Source organism: Protopterus annectens, chromosome 4.part0 (genome assembly GCF_019279795.1).
Source record: "Protopterus annectens isolate FY-2018-M chromosome 4.part0, PAN1.0, whole genome shotgun sequence".
NCBI classification, from domain to species: domain Eukaryota; kingdom Metazoa; phylum Chordata; order Ceratodontiformes; family Protopteridae; genus Protopterus; species Protopterus annectens.
Window position 1 is genome coordinate 222199889 of NC_056733.1, and position 26502 is coordinate 222226390.

A 26502-nucleotide genomic window follows, 5' to 3' on the forward strand; every position below is an offset into this window, starting at 1 on the left:
ACATTACTTATAAAAATGGACAATATCAGAGTGCTATAGTACCTAGACAAACCAGGAGGAATTAGCTGCTATCTGCTGTGCTGCCTAACAATGTCTGTGTGGGACACAGCTCAGAATTTGGGCCTGCACCTTCTAGCTCAGTACCTGCTAAGAGAAACAATCTATTAGACCACCTCAGCAAGTAAGAGGTAAATCCCAGTGACTGGATCTTAAAGAAGTGTTCAGACTTATCTGCTTATCTTGGGGTATGCCAGAAATAGACTTTTTTGCTTCAAACCAAAACTAACAGCTGAAAATGTTTTGCTCAGTGACCAAATATCCCAAGGACTGAAAGACGGATCTTCTCCTTCCCTTGGACAGGTCTGTTTCTTTATGCATTCCTCCCATTCCCCTTATCCTCAGAGTTCTAAAAATCAGGGAGGAAGGCTCAGGAGTGATACTCGTAGCATCCTTTTGGCCGAAGGAGTATTGGTTTCTTCTCCTCAACAGTCTGAACAGAGAGAAACCATGGTTGCTACCTCAAAAGGTGGACCTGTTGCCTCAGAACTGGGGTACCATCATACACCCCAGTCTCAGCACCTTGAGGTTGACAGCATGGGTAATATACTGCCTGATCCTCAGGGCTTTTATTTGGATAGGGGCATGTTCGTAATCTTAAAGGAAGCTAGAAAATCAAGCACAGGAAAATCCCATGTATTTAAGTGGAAAATGTTTTCTGTCTTTGTCAACAAAAGAGTATCATTACTGCGTCAGCGAATATCTACTATGTCTTTACTTATTGTGTCTTTCGGCTTTTCCCGGTTAGGGGTCGCCACAGCGGAACTCCGGTCCGCTAATGATTGGCAGTAGAGTTTTACGTGCTGGCTTGCCGTGCCTAACGCGCAACCTTCAATGAAGGAACACCCGTTCACGCATGTCGCCACACAGAAGACGCTCTAACTGAGAATCGAACGGGCAACGTCTAACTGTGTGGCGACACCGCTACCACAGCACCACCACCGCAGTTATTGCTCACTTATTCAGGTCTAGTTTATCCTACTCTTCCGTTAAGATTCACACTACAGCCATTTCTGCCTGCCTCCCCATGCAGGCTCTTCTTTTTTCCTCAACCTTTGATAAAACAGTTCCTAAAAGGTATTAGTCACCCTAGACCACCCAGAAGAGCCACCTTGCCACACTGGAGCCTCATCTTTGTGCTGGAAAAATATTTTACCACCACTTGATCCTTTTGCTAACTCTGACATAAAGTTCCTCTCATGGAAAAAAGCCTTTCTGGTTGCTGTTACTTCTGCTAGATGGGTCTGAGAACTGCAAGCTCTCATGTGCATTGAGACCTTTCTTATTTTTCACCAAGACAGAGTTTCTCTCAGGACTAATTCATCTTTCATGCCCAAGGTGGTTTCTAAATTATCCTTAAAACATTCTGTACACCTTTCTGCCTTCTTTCCTCACCCACAAAAAAAAATAATGGGAGCATATCCTTCACTCACTAGATGTTCACAAACAACTCTGGTTCTATCTGGACCAGGACTGAGACATTAAGAAAGTCCAACCAACTTTTTATAGCTTTTGCAAACAACAAATTGGGAAGTCCTGTAAGCAAACAAACAATTTCAAAGTGGATTTCTTTCTGGCTTATTGCCTTTTGTTACCAGCATCATGGAAGAAAAACTCATGAAAATATCAGAACTCCTTCTAACAGAGCTATATTTACTACTAATACCTTCCTAAGAGAGGTTCCCACCAGAAAAGTTATAGAGGCTGCTACTTGGTCCTTTCTCCACACCTTTACTAAACATTACAACTGTTTTCTCCAGAACTACAGATGGCTTTGCCTGTGCATTCTTGCAGAGCATCTTAGCCTCTGTCTAACTTGTATCCAACCTCCCCCTTTTCAGCTTTGGGAATCTTCCCCATTGTTGTTACTGCAACAGCAAAACATGATAAACATAGTATACTTGTGTCTACTTAGCATGAATCAAAATGTTTGAGTGTCTTCTGTGTTGCAGTAGGTCTTTTTCCCCCCTTTCCACTGTCATTCGTTGTGCTTGGGGTGGGCACACCTTTCGTGACCCCTCTCCCTCCCATTTCCCACCCCCATTCCTCCTTCAGTTTTTAAGGGTTTCTACCTGTCTTCAGTGCATTGAGGACTTTTCAGGTATCTTGTTCGCCTGGCCTGGGGCTCAAACCTTTTAGGAGCAAGAATGACCTCTAAGATGGTGCTGAACGATGACCCTTATACCCAGACATCCTGACATCAGATAAAGGGTATCCAGCAGCCTAGGAGGGCTTAAAATCTCTGACATTCGGTTCAACCATGGTCTACCACACCAAGAATAACCCCGCATTGGTATTGCTGCAAGAGCCAAGACCTTTGAACATCTACATTTATAAGTAGACACAACTGTACTTTCCTGCTAGGTTGTGAGTTGCTCTTTGTGTGTAGACTTGGATTGCTTTTGACAGGTAGCTTCTCCAGTAAATCAATTCCCTAAACATGAGCACAAGATCCCCTTCAGCCCACATTAGTAAGCCTCTGAAATGATGGATTTGCATTTTCCAAACTTCTCTGTAGTCAGCCTGGATGTAATGGGCATCTTAAGACAATGTAGCAATTGTCTCATGTTCACTGACAACCACTTAAACCAGTAGACACAGTGTGTGAAAGATGTAATCATGTAGTATTACTGGAGGCAAAGCTATCTCTCAAAACTACAACAAATAAGCAGGTTTTCAGTGCCACACAGGCCAACAGTAAACAAAGCACACACACATCAGACCAAACACGCAGATCTATATATGCTGAAACAATTAAAAGTAAACTACCTGAACCACAAAGGCCTCCTAAATGTAACCCAAGAAACAAGTACTTTCAGCAGCTTCATAAAAACATACTGCTGGCAGTGCCCACCATGAAAGATTCATCCAAGTGTCACAGCAAATCATTTCAAAAGCCCATAAGGCAAACGTCCACACAATCCAATATGTTAGTCATAGGTGACTCCATAATGAGACACAGTGATGCACCACTCACCATGCTGTGCAGAGAGGTCAGGGATATTTGCCTCGCAGGAGCCAGGATTCTCCTCATCACGCAAGCACTCAAGTCCTTGCATCATAAGTACAGATGTGACAGTCATAGTACATATGGGTGTAAATCACTTGCGATGTACCTCCCTAGACTATTTGAAATGACACATAATGGAACTATCAGTGTATGCATCTGAGGCTGATATGAACCTAGCCTTGAGGACCATTCTACCATTACCAAGAATGTTGCAATTCGAACAAATGTTTATTGATTTCAACAGCTGACTTAATTTCTGTTGTCATTCAAAGCGGGTGTGGTATATATCAGCATGAGAATGGATGGTAGACAGTCCCAACTGCTTTGGTAAGGATAGCCTGCACCTCTCTCTCCAAGGCTTTCTTATATTAGCAAAATCCTTGTCCACCCCATAGTGTCTTTTTTAGGCAGTGTCAGTCTTCTTAGGCTTCCAACATAAGAAAACAGAATCTGAGTAACATTAAGATGTTCTTCATGTTTCAGTGTTGCAGTCATTACATTTGGGTAATCCTGCTGGCAGGTTGCCCTCAGCCGGCCCGAATTCCAAAGTCTCGGGTCCTGCATCGGCCGCCGTCGCCCCTTCAGGGATATAAACGAAGCAGCTGACGCCATTTTCCTCCAGTCTTTCTTGCCGCGCGGTGCCCGAAGCAGAAGCAGTTCGCAAGTGCCAGTCGGCCGACTCCTGAGATTTTCGTGTTTGAGTTTCAGATCCGAAGTCTTCAGTAAAGCTAAGTACCCCGTTGGGGAAACTTTTTTCTTGCTCCAGACCAATGTCAGAAAAAGTTAATAATTGTATTTCTTGTGGAAAGCAAATACCTCATAAGGATTTTCATTCTTATGTTTTCCTTGCCTAGGCCCTGATCACAACGTTACTGGTTGTCGGTTTTGTGCTAGATTTAACCAACGCACTATTAAGCGTCTGTATGATTTTGCTTTAAACTTTTTTGGACGCCGGTTTAATTATCCTGAAATGTCGTGAGATAGCCATCCGACTACCGGAGTTTACAAAAAACGCAAAGAAAAGGATAGAGAAAAACAACCGAGGCCCAAAACCGAAGACAAAGCTTCTCCTAAGCCAGTCAGCGGTTTTCCCGTTCTCAGTGAGGCGCTTTCGCAGCCCCTGACGCCCGCTATTTTAGAGTCGCAGGCCGCTACCAACTCCCACGTGAAGTCGGCCATGCCACTGGATACTCAAGGTATTGGAGCCTCGGACACTAATCCCTCAGATGGGTCCGGAGCCGCTGAGCAGGTACCGGCTTCTGAGGGTGTATTCAGACCTAAACATCTTTACATTAAAATGACTTCAGCTTCAAAGGCAAAGACTAAAGCACCTTCTAAAGCAAGGAAACAAACTCAAGAGCCACGTAGTCAGGCCTCTATGCCCAAAAAACAGATGCTCAAAATGGCCTAAGACTTGCTTACTTTGATCAGGGGTTCCCATCCCCCTCCTGATAAGAGGCCTAGGCAAGACACTGAATATGAATCGTCAGATCAGGTTTCTATTTCTTCTGATTCCTCTTCTGATCAGCAATATTCTCTTCCCCCCTATGAGGATTCTGATGCTGAAGAATCTATACCTTCAGCATCTCCTTTTGAGGACTATTCCTTTGGGTAAACCTTGCATACCATGAGGGAGCATTTCCACTGGGAGAGCCAAGATTTTTCAGAATCTAAAAAGAGGCTCAGGGATTTTCTTTTTACTACCTCAGCACAGACCTCTAGCCATTCCACTTGTGTTAGACATTGTAGATGATGTGTTTTCGGAGTCTAGTCTGACCCCTGACTCCTTACCCCCAGCTCCTGTTAAGCCTGACAAATATTACAAGGTTCCTGACTCATACAAATTTATTTTTAAAAACCCTGCTGCTGACCCAGAAACTGTTTCACAGGGTCCAAAGGGAGTTAAGGCTTCCATTGCAAAAAACCCAACTCCCTCTGACAAAGATTCAAGGTCACTGGATAGATGGGAAAAAAAGGTTTACACCTCTACAACTTTGGCTGTAAGGGCCTTAAACTGTCAATTTCATATGCTTAAGTATCAGCAACATGTCATGGGATTGCTTAAACAGAAAATGTTAAATTCTGAATGTGCAGAAAACAAGGAAATGCAGGATTTATTGTATGCAGCAGAACAAGTTGGAAAACATACTTTGCAATGTGGTTTTGATTCTTTGGAGGCCTCCTGCAGGGACGCAGTTATGGGTTCTGTAGTTAGGAGGCGTGCTTGGTTAAAGGAACAAAATATGCCTGATCATGTTAAAGTTAAATTACTAGATGCACCTTTACAGCATGATACTGTGTTTGGTGTTAAGGCAGAAGAGGTGTTAAAGAAAATGGAGGAAAAAGCTAAATTTATGCAAACTGTCAAAGAAATTTTACAAGTACGGCCACCTAGGTTTAGTAGACACTGGCCTACAGAAAATTGGTCCTTTCCTTTGCCAGACAGACCTCAAATGGGCAGATCCAGATGCCCTAGGGGCAGATCCCAGGCGCAAGGTTCTTATAGGCCCAAGCAATGGGGTGCTTCTACCTCCAAATTTGGAGAAGATAGATCACAAACATACAGAAAACAGTCCCAATGACTTCCCCCTGCCTGCACCAAGCACTTATCTTCTGACAGCACCCTTAGAGGGAAAATTAGCACATCATAACCCAGGACAAGTGGGTTCTAAGCATAGTGTCTCAAGGCTACAAGTTCCATTTCCATACTCTGCCAAAGGCAAACGGCTGGCCTGATCTGCCAAAACATCAATGGGCAGAGGCACAAAAACAAGTCTCATCCCTCATGGACATGGGGGCCATTCAACAAGTACCAGAGCAAGAGCAGGGACAAGGATTTTACTCAAGACTGTTCTTGGTACCCAGAAAGGACAAGGCCTGGAGGCCGATACTGGACCTGTCTATTCTGAACACCTTCCTGGATATTCCAAAATTAAAAATGTTGACTTTGCAGCAGCTTCTGCCCATGCTGGGCAAGAATGCTTGGCTTGTGATTTTAGACCTAAAAGAGGCATACCTGCATGTTCCAATCAGACAAGCATGCAGAAGATACCTAAGATTCCAGGCTGGTTCAATGCATTACCAATTCTCTGCACTGCCCTTTGGCTTATCTACTGGCACCAGTAATTGCATTCTGCAGACAAAGAGGAATACAAATATATCCTTACTTGGACGACTGTCTCATTCAAGCAGAGAACAAGGACATTCTTCTTCAACATCTGGCGTTTGCGAAAACACTTCTAACATGCCTAGGGTACACAGTCAGCAAAAATAAATCAAAACTAGTACCCTCACGAGATAATATTCCTGGGCGCAAGCTTGAATCCAACTGCCCAGATGGCTTATCTCATGCCAGACAAACAAAGGCAACTGACTACCTATTTCAAAATGTTGGCAACAAAGGCCCAGTTATGTGCAAGAAAAATTGGACTTCATGACATCCTGCATCCTACTAATTCCATATGCAAGACTGCGTATGAGGAAACTTCAATGGTACCTAAAAAGTGTTTGGACTCACCATTGCCACAGACTAGCCATGACTTTGTGGGACACAGCTTTGACTTACCAAGTACATCTGCAGGCACAATTCCTGCCAGGAAAGGAAAATACTCTGGCAGACAAACTAAGCAGAAACCTCATGGATCCCCACGAGTGGAAGCTGGATCCACAAGTCTTCAGCATGATAACAAGGAAATGGGGATGCCCGGACATAGATCTATTTGCCTCCCCTCTCAATTACCAACTGAAAAGATTCTGCACAAGTACTTATCACAGACAAGCATGGAAAGTGGACAACCCTATCTTTCAGCAGGAAAAATATATCAGTATATGCTTTTCCTCCACTGCCTCTCCTCCCCAAGGTGCTCCTAAAGGTCAGACAGGAGAAGCCAAAGATGATACTGATTGCCCCAGACTGACCACGGCAGTACTTGTATCCAATACTAAGAAACTTATCTCTATACCCAGCTTGGACCTTACCTCAAATACCTCGACTACTGTCCCAGCAAAACAATCAGATCATGCACAGCCACCTCAGGACATTAAGCTTGGCAGCATGGCGGATAATATAGTCATACAAAAAACACCTCTCAGTAAAGCTGTGATGGATGTCATTCTGGAAGCCAGAAGGCCTAGTACTAGAAAGTCTTATGCTGGAAAATGGAAGAGATTCTGTGCCTGGAACCAGGCACAAGGAACTGATACAGCAGTACCAAGTAATTCCTCAGATTTTGCAATACTTAACTGAGATGCTGGACAAAGGCCCATCTTTTTCATCAATTAAAATTCATGTCTCTGCCATTTCGGCTCATTACAATACAGAGCCACCACTTTTTTCTCACCCTTTATTAAGGCAGTAAGTACCTCAGAGGAGCCAAAAATGTAAGGCCCCCAAAGAGACTACCAATACCTGCATGGGACCTCAACTAATTCTTGGAAAAGCTCACCCTGCCTCCTTTTGAGCCAGCTGCTACTGCTGATATGAAGTTTCTATCTTGGAAAACAGCTCTGCTCTTAGCAATTACTTCTGTAAGACGAGTTTCAGAGCTACAGGCGCTCATGGCTGTGGAACCTTTCATCATTTTTCATCCAGACAAGGTTTCCCTGAGGACAAACCCAACATTTATGCCTGAAGTAGTGTCCACTGTGGCTCTTAACTAAGCCATCCAACTGCCAAACTTTTACCCAAATCCACAGAACAAGGGGGAGAGAATTCTGCATTCTTTGGATGTACACAGGCAACTTAGATTCTACTTGGACAGAACCAAAGCTTTCAGGAAGACAGAGCAATTACTAGTGGCATATGCTGCAGGATCACAAGGAAAGCCTATCTCAAAGCAGACTATTTCTAAGTGGTTAGACCACTACATTCGTTTCTGCTACTTACACCATGGCAAGCCAGTGCCTAAGGGCATTAGGCCTCATTCCACCAGAGCTGCAGCCACCTCAGCAGCCTTTCTCAGGGGAGTACCAACCAGAGACATTTTAGAGGCGGCTACTTGGAGTTCAATGCACACCTTTACAAAGCATTATCATCTGCCACACTACTCTAAATCCAGGGCAGGCTTTGCCACTGCAGTTCTGCAGGGCCTCATAGCCGCTCCTACTGCTGTCTAGTTCCAGCCTCCTAACCATAGCTTTGGGATTCTACCCAAATATAATGACTGCAACAGTGAAACACAAAGAACACAGTACAGTTGTGTACGCTTACCATAAATGTAGATGTTCAAGTGTATTCACTGTTGCAGTCCAGGTTACCCACCCGTCTTCCCCCTTTTTTCCTTTTGGATCTTATCTTTCCTTCACTGATTTATACTACCTATGTGGTGTATTTGCTTTTAGATGAAGGTACATTTTATATTGGTGTATTTCTGGATATATATATATAGATATATAGATATATAGATATATATATAGATATAGATATATAAACTTTGGCTACCCTTTTTGGGGGCACCTGACATCTGGGGCAAGAAAAACTGAAGAAAATGGCATTGGCTGCTTCTTTTATACCCCCTGACGACCTGGCGTCAGGGAAGGGGCGACAGCGGCAAACGCAGGACCCGAGACTTTGGAATTCGGGCCGGCTGAGGGCAACCTGCCAGCAGGATTACCCAAATGTAATGACTGCAACAGTGAATGCACTCAAACATCTACATTTATGGTAAGTGTACACAACTGTACTGTATTGTTGCTCAAAGTTAGGAGCCTTAAGAAAAAAACTTCACTCCCTACAAGTGCTGCTTACTCTGGAAAACATGCTACAGAGACCTGGTTCAGTGCCATTGAAAGTACTTCACCACTGCCTGGTTTCTTTGCCTATCACATGTTCAGTCCCACCATTTTAGACAAAGGGACTAAAGGCGGTGGTGTCGCCATATTCTTTAAAAATACATCAATTTCCACACTAGTTATAAGTTAATGACCTTTAACACTTTTACATCCAACTTACTATTAAAAAGCAACCCTTAATCCTTATCATATCATAGCTAACTGTAGGATCCCCCCTCTGTCACCATAGGGCCATTCCTGCTACCCAACTAGTATAGAGTCCCTATGTATTGTCAAACACCATTCTCTTAGGAAACTTCAGTTACCCCTTCATAAGCTGAGAGACTTGTACTTCCTCAAACTTGTACTCAGAGATTTCTGGACTTCATTGCAAACTCCATGGACCAGTAAATCCCCACCCCAGGGATGATGAAATCCTGGATTTGGTCTTTACCTTTATGGGGCAGCTTTGCTTCCCACTAATTGTAACATCCACCCTGGTCAAATCAGACCAAAAGTCAGTCATATTCAACATAAGACTGAAGCCTAAAGCATCTTCCAATACCGTGGTGTTCGGATATTATGTAGAGATTAATCTTCTAAAACTGAGTGATGGTTTGGCCAAATTCAAAAGCCCCTTCCATCTTGACAGTCCCACTGCTCATGTGGAGTCTTTCACAACCAGTTTTATGTACATGTAAATAGCTGTATAGACACATCTGTATTTCATAGAAGTAAATACAATGTCAGTCAAAAAATAAACCCCTATGGTAGAACCCAAATGTAAACAGGCTATGTAATAATAAAAAAAAACTTATTGCACACAAAAAGAAATAATGTCTTAAGATGCCAAAAACAATATTACTAAACTAAACAAAGAACTTCACATGCTGATCAAATTAATCAAAGCCAGATATGAGGTAAAAAGAGCCACCCAGACAAAGGATAATGGATAACCACAAAGCCTTCTTTAATTACATAACAGATGTCAGAAATTATGCCCAGCACTATGCAGAGCTAATATATCACACACTAAGACCCAGAGGACATAAGCAGTTTAGTAGGGGACAAATTTAGCTCCAACTTCACCACCCCCCTCCCCTCCAGTATTCTCATATGACATACCCACACATACACCCCCATTAAAATCACCCAAGAGCAAGTTCTCCAGGTGTTATCAAAGGCCAAAAACACAACATCTGTGGTCCCAGATAACACACCCAGCTGCGTACTCATCAGCCTGAAACATGACTTGTGTGATCCCGTACAGAAGCTATTCAGTATTAGCCTCAAAACAGGCTTTTTGCCAGATGACTGGAGGACTGCAACAGTCATTTCCTTTCTCATAATTGGACTTCAGTGGACTTGGGTAATTATAGACCCATAAAATTGATCAGTGTAATCTATAAGGCCATGGAAAGGATCATTATTAAATTAATTTGTAAGGATGTACTTAATATGCAGACTCTCAGCCTAACCCAGTTTCAGATTCGTCAAGGGCAGGTCCTGCCTACACAACCTAGTTGAGTTCTTTGAAAAAGTTACTGAAGCAACGGATGAGTGCACACTGCTTGCCAAGACCTTGCTAAGGCTTCAACACTGTCAGACACTGGTATTATAGGTAAACTCTCACAACTAAATGTCTACCCCTGTGTAACTCATTGGATAGCAAATTGTCTCACAAGTAGAACCCAGGAAGTTAGGGTGGGCAGCTAAACCTTTTTTCTAAAAGACCTGTCACTAGCAGTGTACTGCATGGTTCATTCTTTGGGCCACTCTTGACATTTACGTCTCGAAGGTCAAAGCTAGTATTAAGAGTTTGCGGGTGACCAAGTCTGCAGATTACTGCAAACTTGTTGGTGTTGTAAACTCTACACAGTGCACCAAGATTCTCCAAGAGGAGCTGTCCCAAACAAATACCTGGTGTCAAAACCATGGACTAAAACTAAATGCCGAGAAGTATGTAATTATACTTGTAGTAAACATGACTCCCCTTGTAACTATCACATTAACAACACACCCCAAAAAATTGATCCCATAGATAGAGATCTGGGAACGGATGTCAACAATGAACTGTCCTGTGATCACCAAGTGTCCACTGTTGTAAGGAAGGCCTGTTTCATTGCACGGCTTATATCTAAAGGTATTGTGTCCAGATCCTGGAATGTAATTGATCCACTGTACTTGGCACTCATAATGCCACTTAAGGTATGTACCTGTCCAAACACTTGTCACAGCTGGAACAACCACAATGCTTTCTCCCTAAAGACGTTCAAGGGTCTAAATTGTAAAAACTATGCACAACATCTCAAAGCCTTAACTCTCTTTGCAGTGCCTTACAGGCTACTGAGTGGTAACATCTGCCTTGCATACTGATCTTCAACAGGCCCTGTTCTGTTAGACCTGTTACACATTCACAAGTCCAGTAGTATCATAAACACCCACTTAAGGGATATCAAACACTTGCAAAATAAATAGAACATGTTGGAAAGAGAGGTATGCATCACAGAGAATACTTCTGTGGAATTGTCTTCCACTCCACATAAAGTGTTTCTCTTACTTTATTGAAATGTAATTTTGTTAAATGGGTGGGTAACTGCAAATTCACCCTCTGTTTAGCACTCCTGCCCCACATGGATAGGGGAAATACTTGAATGTCCTAACACATCCTTGTTATTTATATGCAAAATATAAAGACTAAAAATTGCCATGGGAATGTAAGGCTGTGCTTCTGATTCTCAAAGATCAGTAACCTAGTAAGTGCCAATAAACCTGTGAACCTATAAATGCAAAATTGGCACTTTGACCCAGTTTTCAATGCTTCCTTTGTCATGGCAGTATTACCACAACTCTTAGTAGTTGGCCCTCTCCTGTTAAGACTGTACTTCAGCTCTTAGACTTCTGAGCTCTGTTCTATGTGTTTCTCTAGTGCCTTTCGCCCTGGTGGATTGCAGCTTGGGTTTCAACTCATGTGAAAGACTTGTCTAGATGGAGTCTCTGAAGTGAGATGTAGCATGAGTTCTTACTCTATCAGTTGTTGTAAAAGTGAACTGTTCTTGAATAGAATACTGTCCCTCCAGCCAGCCTCAGCTGTTGAGTTCCTTGTAAGTTTAGAAAATATATACTTATATAGTGTTTTGTTTTGTTTTGTTTTTTAAGCAGTGGCGATGCCAAATCTTCATTGCTATTTCTTGATTTGCAAGATGGTGCTTACTGTTGTCTAGGGCTGAATTGGCAGGTGTTAAGGATGAAATTATGTAGCTGACCTGTTCGACCATTGCCTATGTCGCCATGGGCACATGGTAGTCTGAGTGCTCGAACTTTCAAGAAAAAAAGATGCTAGACTCTTATATGTTAAAAGGAGCCCACCCAACTCCCTTCACAGAGGGCCTTCTCCTAGATCAGCTGATTTGGTAAGAACATTCCTGTTGTGTCATTGGCATCTGTTTGGATACCTGTTTGGTTGTGACCAGAGAACCCCGTATGGTCCAGGCAAAGTATGGCGTTATTGTCTCTCTTTCACTGCTTCTTTGTGTAGTTTGAAACATTTGCCCTTAGTACAAAACACAGTATTCATAATCTGATGTCCTTTTCATTCTTCCTCAACATATGGGTTCAGATCCGATCCTTGGATCCGACTCAGCTGCTTAGTCTAGACTTAGGATTAGCTCTCAAGCTCCTTACTCCATAATTCTCCCTTTGCATCCCCAAAGCCTTAGATCTCATTTGCTGCCATTGCGAACAGCTGCAGTGTTTCCAAGCTCTTGAGCTGTTATTGGTTTCATGAGTTATAAAACTTTTATTGGTATTTTTTTATATTAATCTACTTTTCCAGTATACTATCCTCCCTCTCAGATTCTCTCACTGGTGTTAGGGCATTTCTTTCCCTTCTTCTTTCTCTACTACATTTAGATAGTATTTGATTATTTTTGCTGGTATTCCTATTTAGCAGAACTTTTTCTTTTCCTAATTTCTGTAAAAAAAAAATACCCATTTTACTCTGTGTGAGTGTAAACTCTCTGTTTTCTTCGCAGTTGTGTCAGAAAAATTCACAGGTTTCAAAACGTGCACTTCTTGTGGCCATAAAATTCCAAATTCAGATGCCCATAAGGAGTGTATGTATTGTCTAGGGGCTGAAGATCTAGAAAGAGCATGTAAGATATACTCCACTTGAACCCTAGCAGATTGATATATTAAATTGATCCTAAGAGGTTTTCTGCCCTCCACTTGTACTTCAGGGGCACAAATCCCCTCCAAACACAGCAAGTCCACTCCTTTGGAGCATAGGAAGCACTTGTCCGAAGTCCCCCAGGTCTTCTTTATAACCTCCAACAAAGACAAAGAAGTTATTGGATCCAACTCTGTCAGATCCTAAGACTTGTCAATCGGATTGGAAGACTTTGGATCTTAAGGTTTCTGTAATCACATTTAGTCCAATGATGACACCCCCTGATCCTAGATCCTTGGATCCTAAGCAGGGTTCTTCTTATAGGAGTACTACTCCTGAGTAAACTTTCAAGCCAGTATCACCTACCCCATCTTCGAGGTTGCTTCAAACCTCCAAGAAGCACTCTAGACCTCCATCCACGTCTTCCTCTAGGTCCTCCAGGAGCTTGTTGGAAGCAGACCTAGATAGGATGATGCATATCAGATGGGGGTCTTATCAGCTCCTTCGCCTGCCAGATCAGTGAGTATGCCAAAGACTTTGAAAGCTATTTTCTCTGTTTCTGTAAACTGTCCTGTGGTTTTGGAGCCCCAGGATCTGAGATCACCAAGAGTTTTTGTGCCAGATCTGAGGAAAGCTTCTTCCTCAACTCCGTCTGTATCCTTGTCTAGTTCTGCTCAGAATTCGTCAGATCAGAATGTGTCTCAGAGCCAAAGTGTCGGCAATGGATCTGAGGGGTAGGCTCAGCTCTGATTTTGTTGGATCCATCCGTCCCTCTCTGAGCCTTGGACCAGATCCAGTTCCAAAGCTGAGGTGGAGATCCAAGAGAGGTATAGAACAGTTTTCATCTGGAGTTTCAGCTCCAAGGAGGTGGGACTGTGTCGTCCATCAGCTTTAGAGGTGGTGGAAAGGGCTTTTTCTGTCCTCAGAGAACTGCCCTGTCATGCCCCGGATCCTATTCCCTTTCCCCTGTCAGTTCCTAGCTCTGAGTCGCTCAAGCCTATTCCACGGGGACAGCCAGAACCAATAAGTGTCCAGCCAGTTCCATTAGAGGAACGTCCCCTCTCTTCTGACACCTTATCTGAACATCCCACAGAAGAGGTACATCGGAAGAGGATGTGTAAAAGGAGACACATTGACTCCCCGTTGGAGTCTGTCACAGAGGATACCAATTTTGATGAAGGGAAAGGGTTCCCCAGATCACCACCAGATGACATCTCCTTTGGAAATATTCTAGAGATTCTGAAACAGAAAGTTGGCTTGTCTTCCCAAAACCCCTCACCAGAAGAATTAGTGTTTTTGAAGACTTTGGTTCTTTCCAGTCTACATCTTGGGTTACCACCACCCCCAGTGGATGAACTTATTGATTTAGTTGCCCATTGGGCTTTGAAAGACTCTGATACCTTCAAACCCATTCTTAAAAGACCCGATAAGTTTTTGCCCCCCCTCCACCCCCACCAACAGACTACACTGAAGCAAAGGGGTCCCAGTTGATGCTATGGTGGTGGTGGTGGCAGCCACCAAGAAAGAACTAGCAGAACAGAGCTCTGCTGTCCATCTGCCTAACAGGGAGTGTAGAGCGTTGGAGAGGTTTGAAAAGTGAATTTTTGCCTCAGAATCTTTGCTCTGAGGTCACTAAATTACCAGGCACATTTTACTTGCTTTCAGAGAGATCTGACCAAGAAGCTTTCAAATACTCACTGAGTCCATGCCTGCTGAGGATTTCAAATGGACATCCTCTCAGTTGACCACTCTTTTGTCCGTATCCAGTGCTTTGATGAGGTTGATCTCTCATACAGCTGAAGGCACCTCACAAGCAGCCAGTTCATGTATTACCATAAGGAGACATGCCTGGATGCACCTTTATGAAACCCTTTAAGACGTCCTTTATTAATGCCCCATTTGATGGCACTTCCTTGTTTAAGCCATCAGTAAAAGAGATGCTTACCCACAGTGAACAAGATGGAAAGACTCAGTCTGCTGTAGGAATCAAGTTTTCTGTGCCTAAACGAACCTTTTCTAGGAATCAAAGAGGCGACAAGAAGATGTGGTTCTGAAAATCTCAGGGACCTTTCCAAGATCCATGCAATGACAATTCCGCCAGAGGCAGAGGAAATGTCAATGGTAAATGTTGCCCTAGAGGCAAAGGTGGTCTGCAGAATCAGGGCTTTAGAGATTTTTTTTTTAATAGACCCTTTCAGCGCTGCCCAACTGTCCAACTCTGGAGGCAGTTGGGGGTCATTTGTCTTTGCACCCAGATGCCTGGGCAAGTGTAACAGAAGATGCATGAGTGTTGAGCATAATATCCATGGGTTGTTAAATACCATTTCCCTTCTTCCATCTCACAAAAGGAAGAAACTTCCTGAAGTTCCACCCAGTCAGATGATGGCAGCAGCACAAGAAATCCAAAAGCTGCTAGACAAGAGAGTCATCCATAAGGTCCCTGCAGACCAGATAGGATTCGGAACTTATTCATGCTTCTTTTTAGTGCCAAAGAAAATTGGGGCATCAACCCCATTTTGGATCTAAGCAACTTAAATCAGTGTGTAAAGAAAGCAAAGTTCCGAATTGTCACGGTCCTGTCCATTCTACCCTTTCTACACCAAAATGATTGGATGTGCTCTTTAGATCTTCAGGATGCATGTTATCATATCAGAATTGACAGGCAATCTAGAAGACATCTTCGCTTCCTGCTGGGAGTCTGTCTTTACCAATTCAGAGCCCTACCCTTTGGACTCACCACAGTCCCCAGGGTGTTTACCAAATGCATGGCAGTAGTGGCAACCCACCTGAGACTAAAGGTATTCCAGGTGTTTCCATATCTAGACGATTGTCTCCTCACTGCCCCCTCCAAGCATCTACTTCTACATGCCAGGGATTGTTTGTTCCAGATTTACAATTCTTTGGGCATAACTGTATATAATGCCATGTCAAACCTAACCCTAGTCCAGAGCTTGAAGTTCATTGGTGCTCTTCTAGACACGACAAAACAGGTAGCGTCTTTACCTCCTCATCATATCTCCACTATAAGGAGTCATGTCCATTTTCTCCTTGCTCATTCAGCTCCTCCAGCAAGATCAGAACTGCAGGCATTAGGTTCCATGGCAGTGGACATTGTACTACTTCCTTTGGCACACTTCTTTATGCAGGTTCTGCAGTGAACTTTAGCTGTAAAATGATCCATACTTTATCAACCCTTATCCTTTCCAGTCACACTCACCACAGTTTGCAAACAGCATATCTGATGATGGGTACAATCAGATGATCTACATCTAGGTAGACCCTTTGTTTACAAGCCCCTACAGCCACAGTGACCACAGACACTTCACAGTTGGGGTGGGGGCATTTCTTGAGAAGAACATTCCAACGGACTTGGTACCCCCAAGAAACCAAGTTGCATATCAATGTCCTAGAGATAAGAGCAGTACTATTAGCATTGCAGACATTTCAAGATGCTCTCCCTTTGGGCACTATTGCCATTCAGACTTACAACATGTCTGTAGTCTGGTACATCAGCAAACAAGGAGGAACTCAATCTTATCCCCTTTGCATAGAGGCCATGAGAGTATGAGAATGGGTGATCTCATCAGACTGCTTTCTAACTGCAATACTCATTCTGGGGAAAACTAATGTGCTGGTGGAAGAAAATAAGCAGATCCATTTTGATGCCCCACAAGTGATGTTTCAATCAATCTGTGATGGAGATGATCTTCCAGCTTTGGGGCCAACCTTCCTGTGACTTATTTGCCACTCCCCTCAACAAGTGCAGCAGGTAAAATAAAAAATACCAAAAAGGAGGCTAGCGAAGAAAGTCCACGAAAACCAAGACACAATAGCGTACCAAAATTTATTGCCCGCTTTCATCAAATGACTTCCTTTTTTAAAACATTGTAAACTTTTTATTGAAAAAGATGGTGACACATCTTTCTTTTTTACTTGTTATGAGGGTGTGTTTTTTAAATTTTCATTATCATTCAATTAACTTGAATAATTGCTTGTTAACCAGTGTATTTAAAGTGTAGTGTTTTGAAGTGATATTATTCTGAGGAAGTCATTTGATGAAAGCGGGCAATAAATTTTGGTACGCTATTGTGTCTTGGTTTTCTTGGACTTTCTTCGCTAGCCTCCTTTGTGGTATTTTTTACTTTATTTGTTTGTTATTCTGGCATTTGGTTGATTTAAGTGCAGCAGGTACTTCGCTCTTATCCACCCGCAGGGGGAGTCACCGAGAGATGCTGTAGTACACGCTTGGCCCTCCTATCTTTTTTTATGCTTACCCTCCTTTTCCCTGATTTCCAAATTTTTACAGAAAGCAAGAAGGCAGAAGAGCTGAGTAATCCTCATTGCCCCCTTCTGGCCTCCGCAAGTATGGTTTCCCTCCTTACAGTCTCATCTTCATTATCCTCCTTGGATACTTGAGCCAACTTTGGATCTCCTGTCACACCCATTAGAGATCCAACATCCCAGCACTCAAGCCCTAAGACTAACCGCATGGTTTCTCCACTTTCAGTAACAGTTAGACAGCCCAGGCTTTCTTCTCCTGTACATATTATTTTGGCTTCTCAAAAAGAATCTATCAAAAAGTGTACAAAAGCAAATGGAAAAAGTTCTATTTTTGAGTTTTGAATAAAGACATTGATCCTTTTTTGCCCCAGTGTGTATGATTCTGCAATTCTTGGCAACACTTTTTGAGGAAGGAACTAGTTTCTCTACAATTAAACTTCAGCTAGCAGCTGTTTCTAATTTTCAGATGCAGAACAGACATTTTTCTCTGGCTTCGTCTAAGCTACGTAAAGCGTTTGTGAAAGGAATGTTTCTTCTAAAGCCTCCAGTAAAATATCCATCACCACCTTGGCATCTGAGAGTTGTACTACAAGGTCTAAGACAGAAACCTTTTGAGCCTTCAGCTATATCTTATCTGATGTCTCTGTTACAGAAAACAGGTTTCTTGGTAGCCATCACATCTGCAAAGAGAATATCTGAACTCCAGGCGCTCTCTTTAAAATCACCTTATGTAATTTTTCATAAGGTTAGGGTTTCCTTACAGACTAACCCTTCCTTTTTACCTAAAGTAGTTTCTGAGAATAACATTAACCAGTCCATCCATTTACCAGTTTTCTTTCAAAATGTTTCCAGTAAAGGAGAGTACATGCTGCATCTTCTTGATGTGCACAGACAATTGCATTATCTTCTCAGGACAAGGCAGTTCAGAAAATCTGACCAACTCTATTTCCTTTTCTCCAGAAAAGACAAGGTTATCCAGTACCCAAGGTCACTCTGACAAAATGGATATCAGACTGTATTTATTCTCAGGAAGGCATGACATTATCAAAACCTTCCAAGGCTCATTCACCCAGATCCATGGCCACATCATCTGCTTTTTGGTCAAGAATATTTATTGATGCCATTTGTGCAGCAGCTACATGGTCCAGTGCTCATAACTTTGTTACTCATTACAAATTGGATGATATTTCTAGAAACTGAGCCACCTTTGGTTCGGCGGTACTCTGGAATATCCTTCCATGACGGCCACCCAAGAGCAGCTTAGTTGGGGAATGTGCTCCATGCATTGAGGAAGAATGAAAATGACATCATCAGATTTAAAATTTATGTTCTTACCATCACTGGGCATTTGTATTGTCCATTTTCATTTTTTTCTCAACTTCTCTCCCATCCATCCCCTATCCAAGTTCCTGGAGAAACCTATTAACCTGTATTGGAACCTACAATTCCAGGTTTGAGCACTATCTTTATATCAAACTATTCTTGTCTCTGTTTTACTGTGGGGATAAGGCAGAAAACTCTATCTGAGGCTATGGGGATGCAATAGAGCATTATGGGTAGAGGGAGGAGCTCAAGAGGTGGATCCTAGGTCTTGAATAAGCGTCCGAGTCTGATCCGAACTCACACGTTGAGGAAGAATGAAAATGGACAACGCAGATCGCTGTTTATAGTAAGAACATAACTTTTAATTTTTGTTTTTCCTTGTCTGACAGTGAACTTCTCTGTAAACTTGTGGAAAGAATACTTTTGTCATTTGTGGAAAGCATGATGCTTCTGATGAGTCATGAAAGTTGTGTTTCTAGTTACCATCCTGTTGGCACACCATCAGTCTCGATGGTCCTTATGTGATGACCCCTTTCTGTGTTTTTTTTTTTTTTTTTTTTTATTAAGCTTATGTTATAAAAAAGTGATGACTTCTCTTTATTTGTTATTCAGATATGCAGTTCACTTTCAAAAGTAGTAAAGGATCTAAGACTTGGGTCACAATATAAATATTGGCATTAAGGATTATTGTCAGTTGATACTGATAATGGACTTTTTTTCATGTAAATTTGATTCCTGTTATCTAGAAAGTTCAAGAATGCTGTATGCAGATGCAAGTTATTTTCATAGTTTATATTATTTTAGTGTGTCATTAACTGGTCTAATTTTTTACCATCTTTATATAATCTCTGTTGCTGATTATTTTCTGTGTAATATGCTGTGTGGTCTGGGCTGTGGCTGAAAAGGGCCTAATGGTGATCTTGTCCATCTACCTGTCAATAAATAGGTAAACAGAACTGATTACTGCAGTCCTCTCTGAAACCTTAGTAACAAACATGCCCCAGTTGAATGCATGTCCAACCTTCTACTTGTAGACTAACTTTATGCCTGTCTTTGTAGGTGAAGCGGGAGCCTGGGGAAAATGGGACCAGCTTGACAGATGAGGAGCTGGTCACCATGTCTGTGCGGGAACTCAACCAACATCTAAGAGGGCTGTCCAAGGAGGAGATTATTCAGTTAAAACAGAGGAGACGCACACTGAAGAACCGTGGTTATGCTGCCAGTTGCAGAGTGAAGAGGGTCACCCAAAAAGAGGAGTTAGAAAAGCAGAAAGCTGAACTGCAGCAAGAGGTGGAGAAGCTTGCCTCTGAGAATGCCAGCATGAAAATGGAACTTGATGCTCTTCGCTCGAAGTATGAAGCACTGCAAAACTTTGCAAGGACTGTTGCTCGCAGCCCTGTGACTCCCGCACGGGGGCCTATCACTTCCTCCATTGGGCCTCTCATTCCTGGAAAGGTTGCAGCAACTAGTGTCATCACAATCGTGAAGTCAAAAACAGATGCCAGGTCTTAGTACATCACGAGGTGGGGACAGCATCACAGTAGGCTAAAGCAAAAGAAGAATATGGTGGCTTTTCACTGCAGCACAGTAAGGTGACGGCACTCCTGACACCATCAGCTGCTGAAAATGAAGTGAAAGACAGATTTTTTTATTCTTTTTTGTCTCATCATACAGTGATATGGTGTGCGCAGCAGCTGTACCAGACGTAGATGTGGCTGAAGTTACAGTGAATTAGAATAAAAGTGAAGCATTTCATCAAAGGGTTCGTTTGAAAATAAAATGGGAGAGGCATAGAGAGACATGCTTTCAGTGCTGCAGAACTCTGTAATTTACTAGGTTTGTTGTGGTAGGTTGGGTTGGTTTGTGTCTTTTGTAAAATAAAAGTTGACTTCCCCCAAGGTGGTACATGGACACTGTTCCTGAGAAAGGAGTGCATTCTCCTCATTTTACTTTCTTTTTTTTTTTTTTCTCACGAGCCAGAGTTGGAGATCGGCTGCCTTCCAAGTTTGGGGTGGGAGGGAGGGTATCATCTGTACCTTTTTTGTGCCTGCAGTGCTGCGCTGAACAGGAGCTGCCAAGTAGATGCCCCACCTCGTGAACTTATCATACCTATTTAGAGGTAAAGTGTAGTGGTTTACATGACCGATTTATGCGGTTCAGTAGTCCTCTGAAAAGTACAAGAATTCACAACACATGTTGAAATTGGGGGTTGGAACCTCCCTGAAAAATGAACAAAGAACAGAACTTTGTAAGTACTGATGAATCGGATTCTTTTTGTAGTAAACATGAGGGGACTAGATGACCATATAAATGGAAAAATTGAGTATTGGTAGCAACTTTGTTAGGTTACCGTTCATTATTGTAAGCAGACAAAGACGTTTGTGAATGTTTGAGTTTAGTTTTTATAAACACATGAGGTATTCTACATTATTTATACAACATATTACAAAAATACAAAAAAAGGTGCCGTTTGATATCTTTTTGCAGTTGTACCAAAAGTGGCTTATTATTGAACTTGATAGCTTTGTCTTTTAGTAATGGTGGCACCGTGGAGGCTGTGTGATGTGCGTGTTCTAGTACGAGGTGATGCAGTGTTGTTCACTCTCTGGGTAATGCTTTTGTACTTTACATTGTTCTGTGGATTCTGTGTTGGGAATGTAAATGGCTTCCTAAGGCCTTTTGCTGATTTTTGTTTCTCATATGGTGCCTAACTATATGCGTACAACTACCACTAGCTAGTTCTTAAATTTCAGAGTAGAGGAAGGAGACAGTTTAAAATGTCTGCTGCTTATGCCTAAAAGCCTGTTTAGCTAGTGATTATATTTCCAATGCTTTGTAGACCTGAGGTGTAACAAGACCTTTAATTTATATGTTGTTTTATGGTCCTTGTAATTTTCACTTTGTGTTGGATGAAGTAATTGGAGTCTATCCCACTACCACCACGTCTGTTCTTACCATCACTCCTGTCTGATATATTTGAAGAACTTGAGAGACCCTTCTTGTACTGTGAAGCATTGCCAAACCACTGTATGTAGACCATGAGGGGAGGGTATAGCATAAGCACTGTCAAAACAGAGTACTGCTGTGGAATGGAGACAGGTTAACTACCTTATGTGTTGTTGTAAACCAGTTATAAAAGAAAAGGTGTAAGTAGCTCTGAGAGCACAATTTATGTCCAAGGCAGTGTACTTCTGTCTACTTCAGTTGCACACAGAATAGGTGCCAGAAATGAGCTAAGTGAGGGGCAGTCTTCCAGCTGCAGACATTAGAGAAGTGTATTGCATCAGACAGTGGTTGCTAAGGTGAGCAGAGTGATTAGAGAATTTACTTGTGAATTTGAGACCCAGATTTATCTTAGCTGTGAGGTGTAAGAGTTGTGCTTTTACTGTGTTGAGCTCATGGGAACTGTGTATTTCATTCTCTCTCCCACCTCTGAAATGGGCCAGAAGTTAAGTTGTCTAAAAATGTTGGCATATGGAAGCACAGTCTGAAATGGGGCAGGTTGGGTGCAATTGCTTTCAACATCACAAGATCTTGTCTTTTTAATTAACTTATTTACTTAAGAATTTGGTCTGCTACAGTTCCTACAAAGAAGGCTTCACTTTGTAAGTTTTTTCTTTTTACTTTCCTAAGTTTATAAAGTTATTGCCGTGTTTTATACATTCACTGTTTTCTGTTGTAGCTTATGTACATCTGCTGGTGTTTGCTATCACAGTACTTGTTTCTCTCACACTAATTCACCTAGTGTTTTGACATAATAGTGTTGCCATACTGCATGAGTAGAAGGAAGCCCTTCTGCTGTATAAACTGAGGAATATCATTCTCAAGGAATGTAGGCAGGTGGGCTGCTGCCACTGTCATCTTTATTGGACAACCTCAGCTTAGAGCCAGTCTAGAAACAGTAAGGTCTGTATGTTTTGGCCTCAGACTGGATCATGTACTAGAACTCTGTCCAAAGATGTCAGCTGTCTTTTACACATTGTCATGGCATTTAGATCCCTTTTGAACAGGTGATGTATCTTATTTAACCTATTTTATTCACTTTATAGTTCATCTAAATTGCCATGTAGGTGGACTGTTTAATCATGGGCTTCCATACAATATTGGTAGAAAGCTAATCCTGGAAGATGAAGGCGAAAAGTTGGACTAAGTCTGCGTATGAGACCTTTAGCTTTTTGGGTGGTGATTGTGTAGTTTTGGGGTGAGTAGGAGTCAGAAAAAGAACACATTCTGTCATTTGGTCAATTGGCTTTGTGGAGCTTGCTGTTCCCTTTACTGTGACATGTTCTGAATACAGTATAGTTTACAAATTCTGTATCTTAGAAATACACGAAGGAAGAACTTGAACTCTGAGAAGAATAGAAAAAATGTTTTTCTCAAAATATTTTGTACTTTGGGCCTTTAGATAGTTGACAAAGGAGGAGTAGTCAGTGGTCTATTTTTTTTTTTTTTTTTTTTTTTAACAAAATGTAATAGTTGGAATGTTTGCTTAATTGTCACTTGGGTGAGGATTTCAAAGAGTGCAGAATATGCTGTTCTGAACTGATGCAGTGTGCCCCCCCTTCCCCAAGTTACAGCATCTTTTGTTAAAGGGAGCTAAAGCCCTCTGTAATAAGAATTGTGGCACTTTGTCTTCCACTGAAAACTCAATTTTGAGTTCCACTTAGAGGTGTTTTTTTATTCTGAATCAAAATAACAAAGGTAGTCTGACTGGATGACATAGATCCTTCAGAAAAGTAGTGGGCATTTTATTTGCCACTAAGTGACTGCATGGACAGCAGTAGTAGAATGTGATACGAGATTTGTAATGTTCAGTTCTTGTGCTATACTGGTATTAACTAGTAAGTTTGAGAGTTTAGTGATGTGACGAGAGAATATCCGAGAATGGGATTATAGTTACATTTTGCTTCCTGTAATTCGCAGTTTGTAGCGCTAAACAGGAGGCTTTCTCCTCAGTCTGTAACTGGAACACAGGGGCACAGCACTGGCATGTTTAGCTGCTTCTGCATATGGCGGCATGGCATTGTGATTCATCCACTTGGCCAGAAAAAAGTGCAGATAAATCAGTTACCCTTTCCAGCCAATTAAGAATAAGTTGGAGGGGAGAGACATATTGTATGGAAGACAGTAGGTGTGGCACATCGTCTAAAGAAGTAGCTACTATTAATTTTCAGAGGAGTTGCAATAAAAGTTTGCTTTTATGTGAGACCTTTGCCTGTAGCACAAGCTCATGTGCATCGTGTTGCCATTGTATTGTAGTTGCAGCAGTACATTATGGTGTTATTGGAGGTTGCAGTACCCCTCTACCCTGTAGCAAATTGATTTGTAAAAAAGTATAAAACCTTTAAAAACTTGTAATACAACATGTGGCTTCTTTAGCAGTCAGACATAAGGAATCTTAACTGCCTTAAGAAAAGCAGTAAATTGGCCTGTCCTTATAAGGAACATAGTGCTTTCATTCTGAATGGTAGAAATGTATGAATAGCATTGATAAATAATAACAGAATTTTACTTGGCTCCTCCGCTCACAGTATAGCTGTCGGAACATCCTGTCTCATTTAAGGTAATGCTATTGCAGTGTGGTACAAAGCACCCCTCTGGTGAGCAATTAAAAAAACTTTTTTCAGCTTCTTTTTCTGGTCTTATGGATTTTAACACCTTTGCATAGGAGTTATGCTTTTTTTATTGTGAACATTTTAGCATTCAGCATTTCTATATTTGTTGATAAAGCTTTACTGATTCCAGTCTTAAGTATTATTGAAACAGCACTGGAATTCAGTAGTAAGCACAATATTCCATGATCAGGGGACAGAAGCATTGTTACGATCCATCATTTCGTTTAAAGACTGCTGGATTGTGTGTAAGCAATAAGATAGGGCGTCTCAGAGCACTTTTAATGCTGAGGCAGAAGGCCAGTGGCTGAATGCATTCTGTCCCCTTAGTTGTACATCAGTATTGTTCTTTGTGCATTCTCAGAGTACCACATTGCTGTTTTAAATAGAAAAGTGTGTGATTTAGTTTCTTCTATTGTATGGAAATTATCAGGTCTATGTCATTTAATTGAAATATGTATTCGTCGAATACATATTCATTGACACTAAGTGAAACTCCTTTCCACGAACCCCATACTTTTCACCAAGGTTAGGAACCACTCGTCCACCTTCACCTCCCACACCCCCTTAACTATATATACCATCTCTGAGATCGCACTACAGTGGGGAAAAGGGAAAAGTGGTAATTGCCAAGTGCTTCCTAACCTCGGAAAAAAATCCGGGGTTCGCTGAAGTGAATTTTGCTGATTAGTGTTCAGTGAGTATGTATTCGACTAATACATATTTCGATTAAGTGATATAGACTAGAAATTATCATCCTTTTTGTAGCACATTCTGCTGCCTTAGAGGGTTGCCATCATAGCACACCATAAGCAGAGTTGTTACCATAATGTAGTCCTTATAGACTAGAAACGAAGTTACTCTCAGGACATGGTGTTTACAAGTCTAGAGTGGAACAGTCCTGAATTGCTGTTCCTGACATGACAACCAGCTACTGCAGTAGCACTTAAGTGGTTATTCTAAGCACTGTGATGGATATTTCACATAGATAACCATATTACACTGCAGATTTTGTCGCTGATGGCCAATATAAAACACTTTGTAGAAGGTAGAAATTTATAAACCACGTTTTGCATTCTTTCCTTTTTGTAGATAGAAGTGTTACTTTTTGTAATGTTGATCCTTTATGGTAAATATTGGCACAAGTGTGTAGTTTACATGTTGCACATAATGAGTAGTAACTGAATTGTTTCTGATCAGTAATGAAAAGCTTAAGATGCAAATGTAGTTCTGCAGGTAAACTAATCTTTCCATTTTGAAGCAAACTGTGTAGTGAAGTCATGGAGCAGCAGCAAAATTGTTGAAACTTATGGCTGGCTTGACTCTTCCGGCTTCCTTTATCTACATGTAAATTCTAGTATTGTGTAGAACCATTGGAGTATTTGCTCAAATGCCAGTTAAGTTATGGTCTTAGAAAGCAAAAAGCACTGATTAGGCAGAATGCTATGGGGAAATGCCCCTTTCCTTCAGGTGCAGAAACGTCAGAGTATAATAATTAGTTAAGAGAGAATGCCCTTGCATGGGGCTGTAGGAGCCTTGCCCCACCCTGAAAAATAGTTTTGAGTACTGCTGTGAACATTTGTTTTTCATTCAGGAGGAGGATCCAAGAAAAAACAAGACCATCAAACTATGTAGATCTAGCTTACAGCATTTTGTGGCACTGATGTGTTACATTTTGTTTTTACTTTTTGTTAAGGATAGGATAACTTGTAACAGAGTATTTGTCAATGAAGGAAGTGCAGTAAGGTAAAAGAAGGTTTTTGTCAAAGCCAGTCTTGCCTTTTTTCTAGAGCATGCTCCAGTGTGGGTAGATTAAAGTTTTAGGACAAGATGTTCTTTTGTGACTACTGGTTAGCTGTGGTTTAGCAAATTGCATATTATCCAAGCCACATATAAAGCTTACTGTACTCTCTCAGCAGTCAGTGAAGGTACAGATTGTGGGTTTTTGTGGTTCAGCATGGGTAATAATTATAATATTTTAGTCCACATTCAGGGGAGAAGGTTATTACAGTCAATTCAGAGTGGGCAGTCATAGCTCACACATATGTCACCATTCGGACAGGTGGACACTGCCTCTGAGCTAGCTACATTAATTTGACAACTGTCTGTTTAAAAGGGAGAGGCTGTTCTTAGAGTTTCATACGTATATACTAGGATAATGACCACCAGGGTCCTTATAAGCCTAATCATGCAATTCAACACAGTTGTTTCCCTATGTATTATTGGCACTTATGGGGTGGGGGGTATGGTAGGAAGTTTCTAAAGATTGTCGTAGGGGGTAC

General features: G+C 41.7%; 1 protein-coding gene across 1 annotated transcript in view; it reads left to right on the forward strand.

Moving 5' to 3' along the window:
• MAFG (MAF bZIP transcription factor G) overlaps positions 1 to 20213 on the forward strand; it is a 599435-nt gene extending 579222 nt beyond the window's left edge. Inside the window, exon 3 of the mRNA XM_044068224.1 lies at positions 19668 to 20213. Within this exon, the coding sequence (XP_043924159.1) occupies positions 19668 to 20120 (453 nt within the window). The 3' untranslated portion in view covers positions 20121 to 20213. The remainder of the gene's footprint in view (positions 1 to 19667) is intronic.
• Positions 20214 to 26502: the final 6289 nt, after the last annotated feature.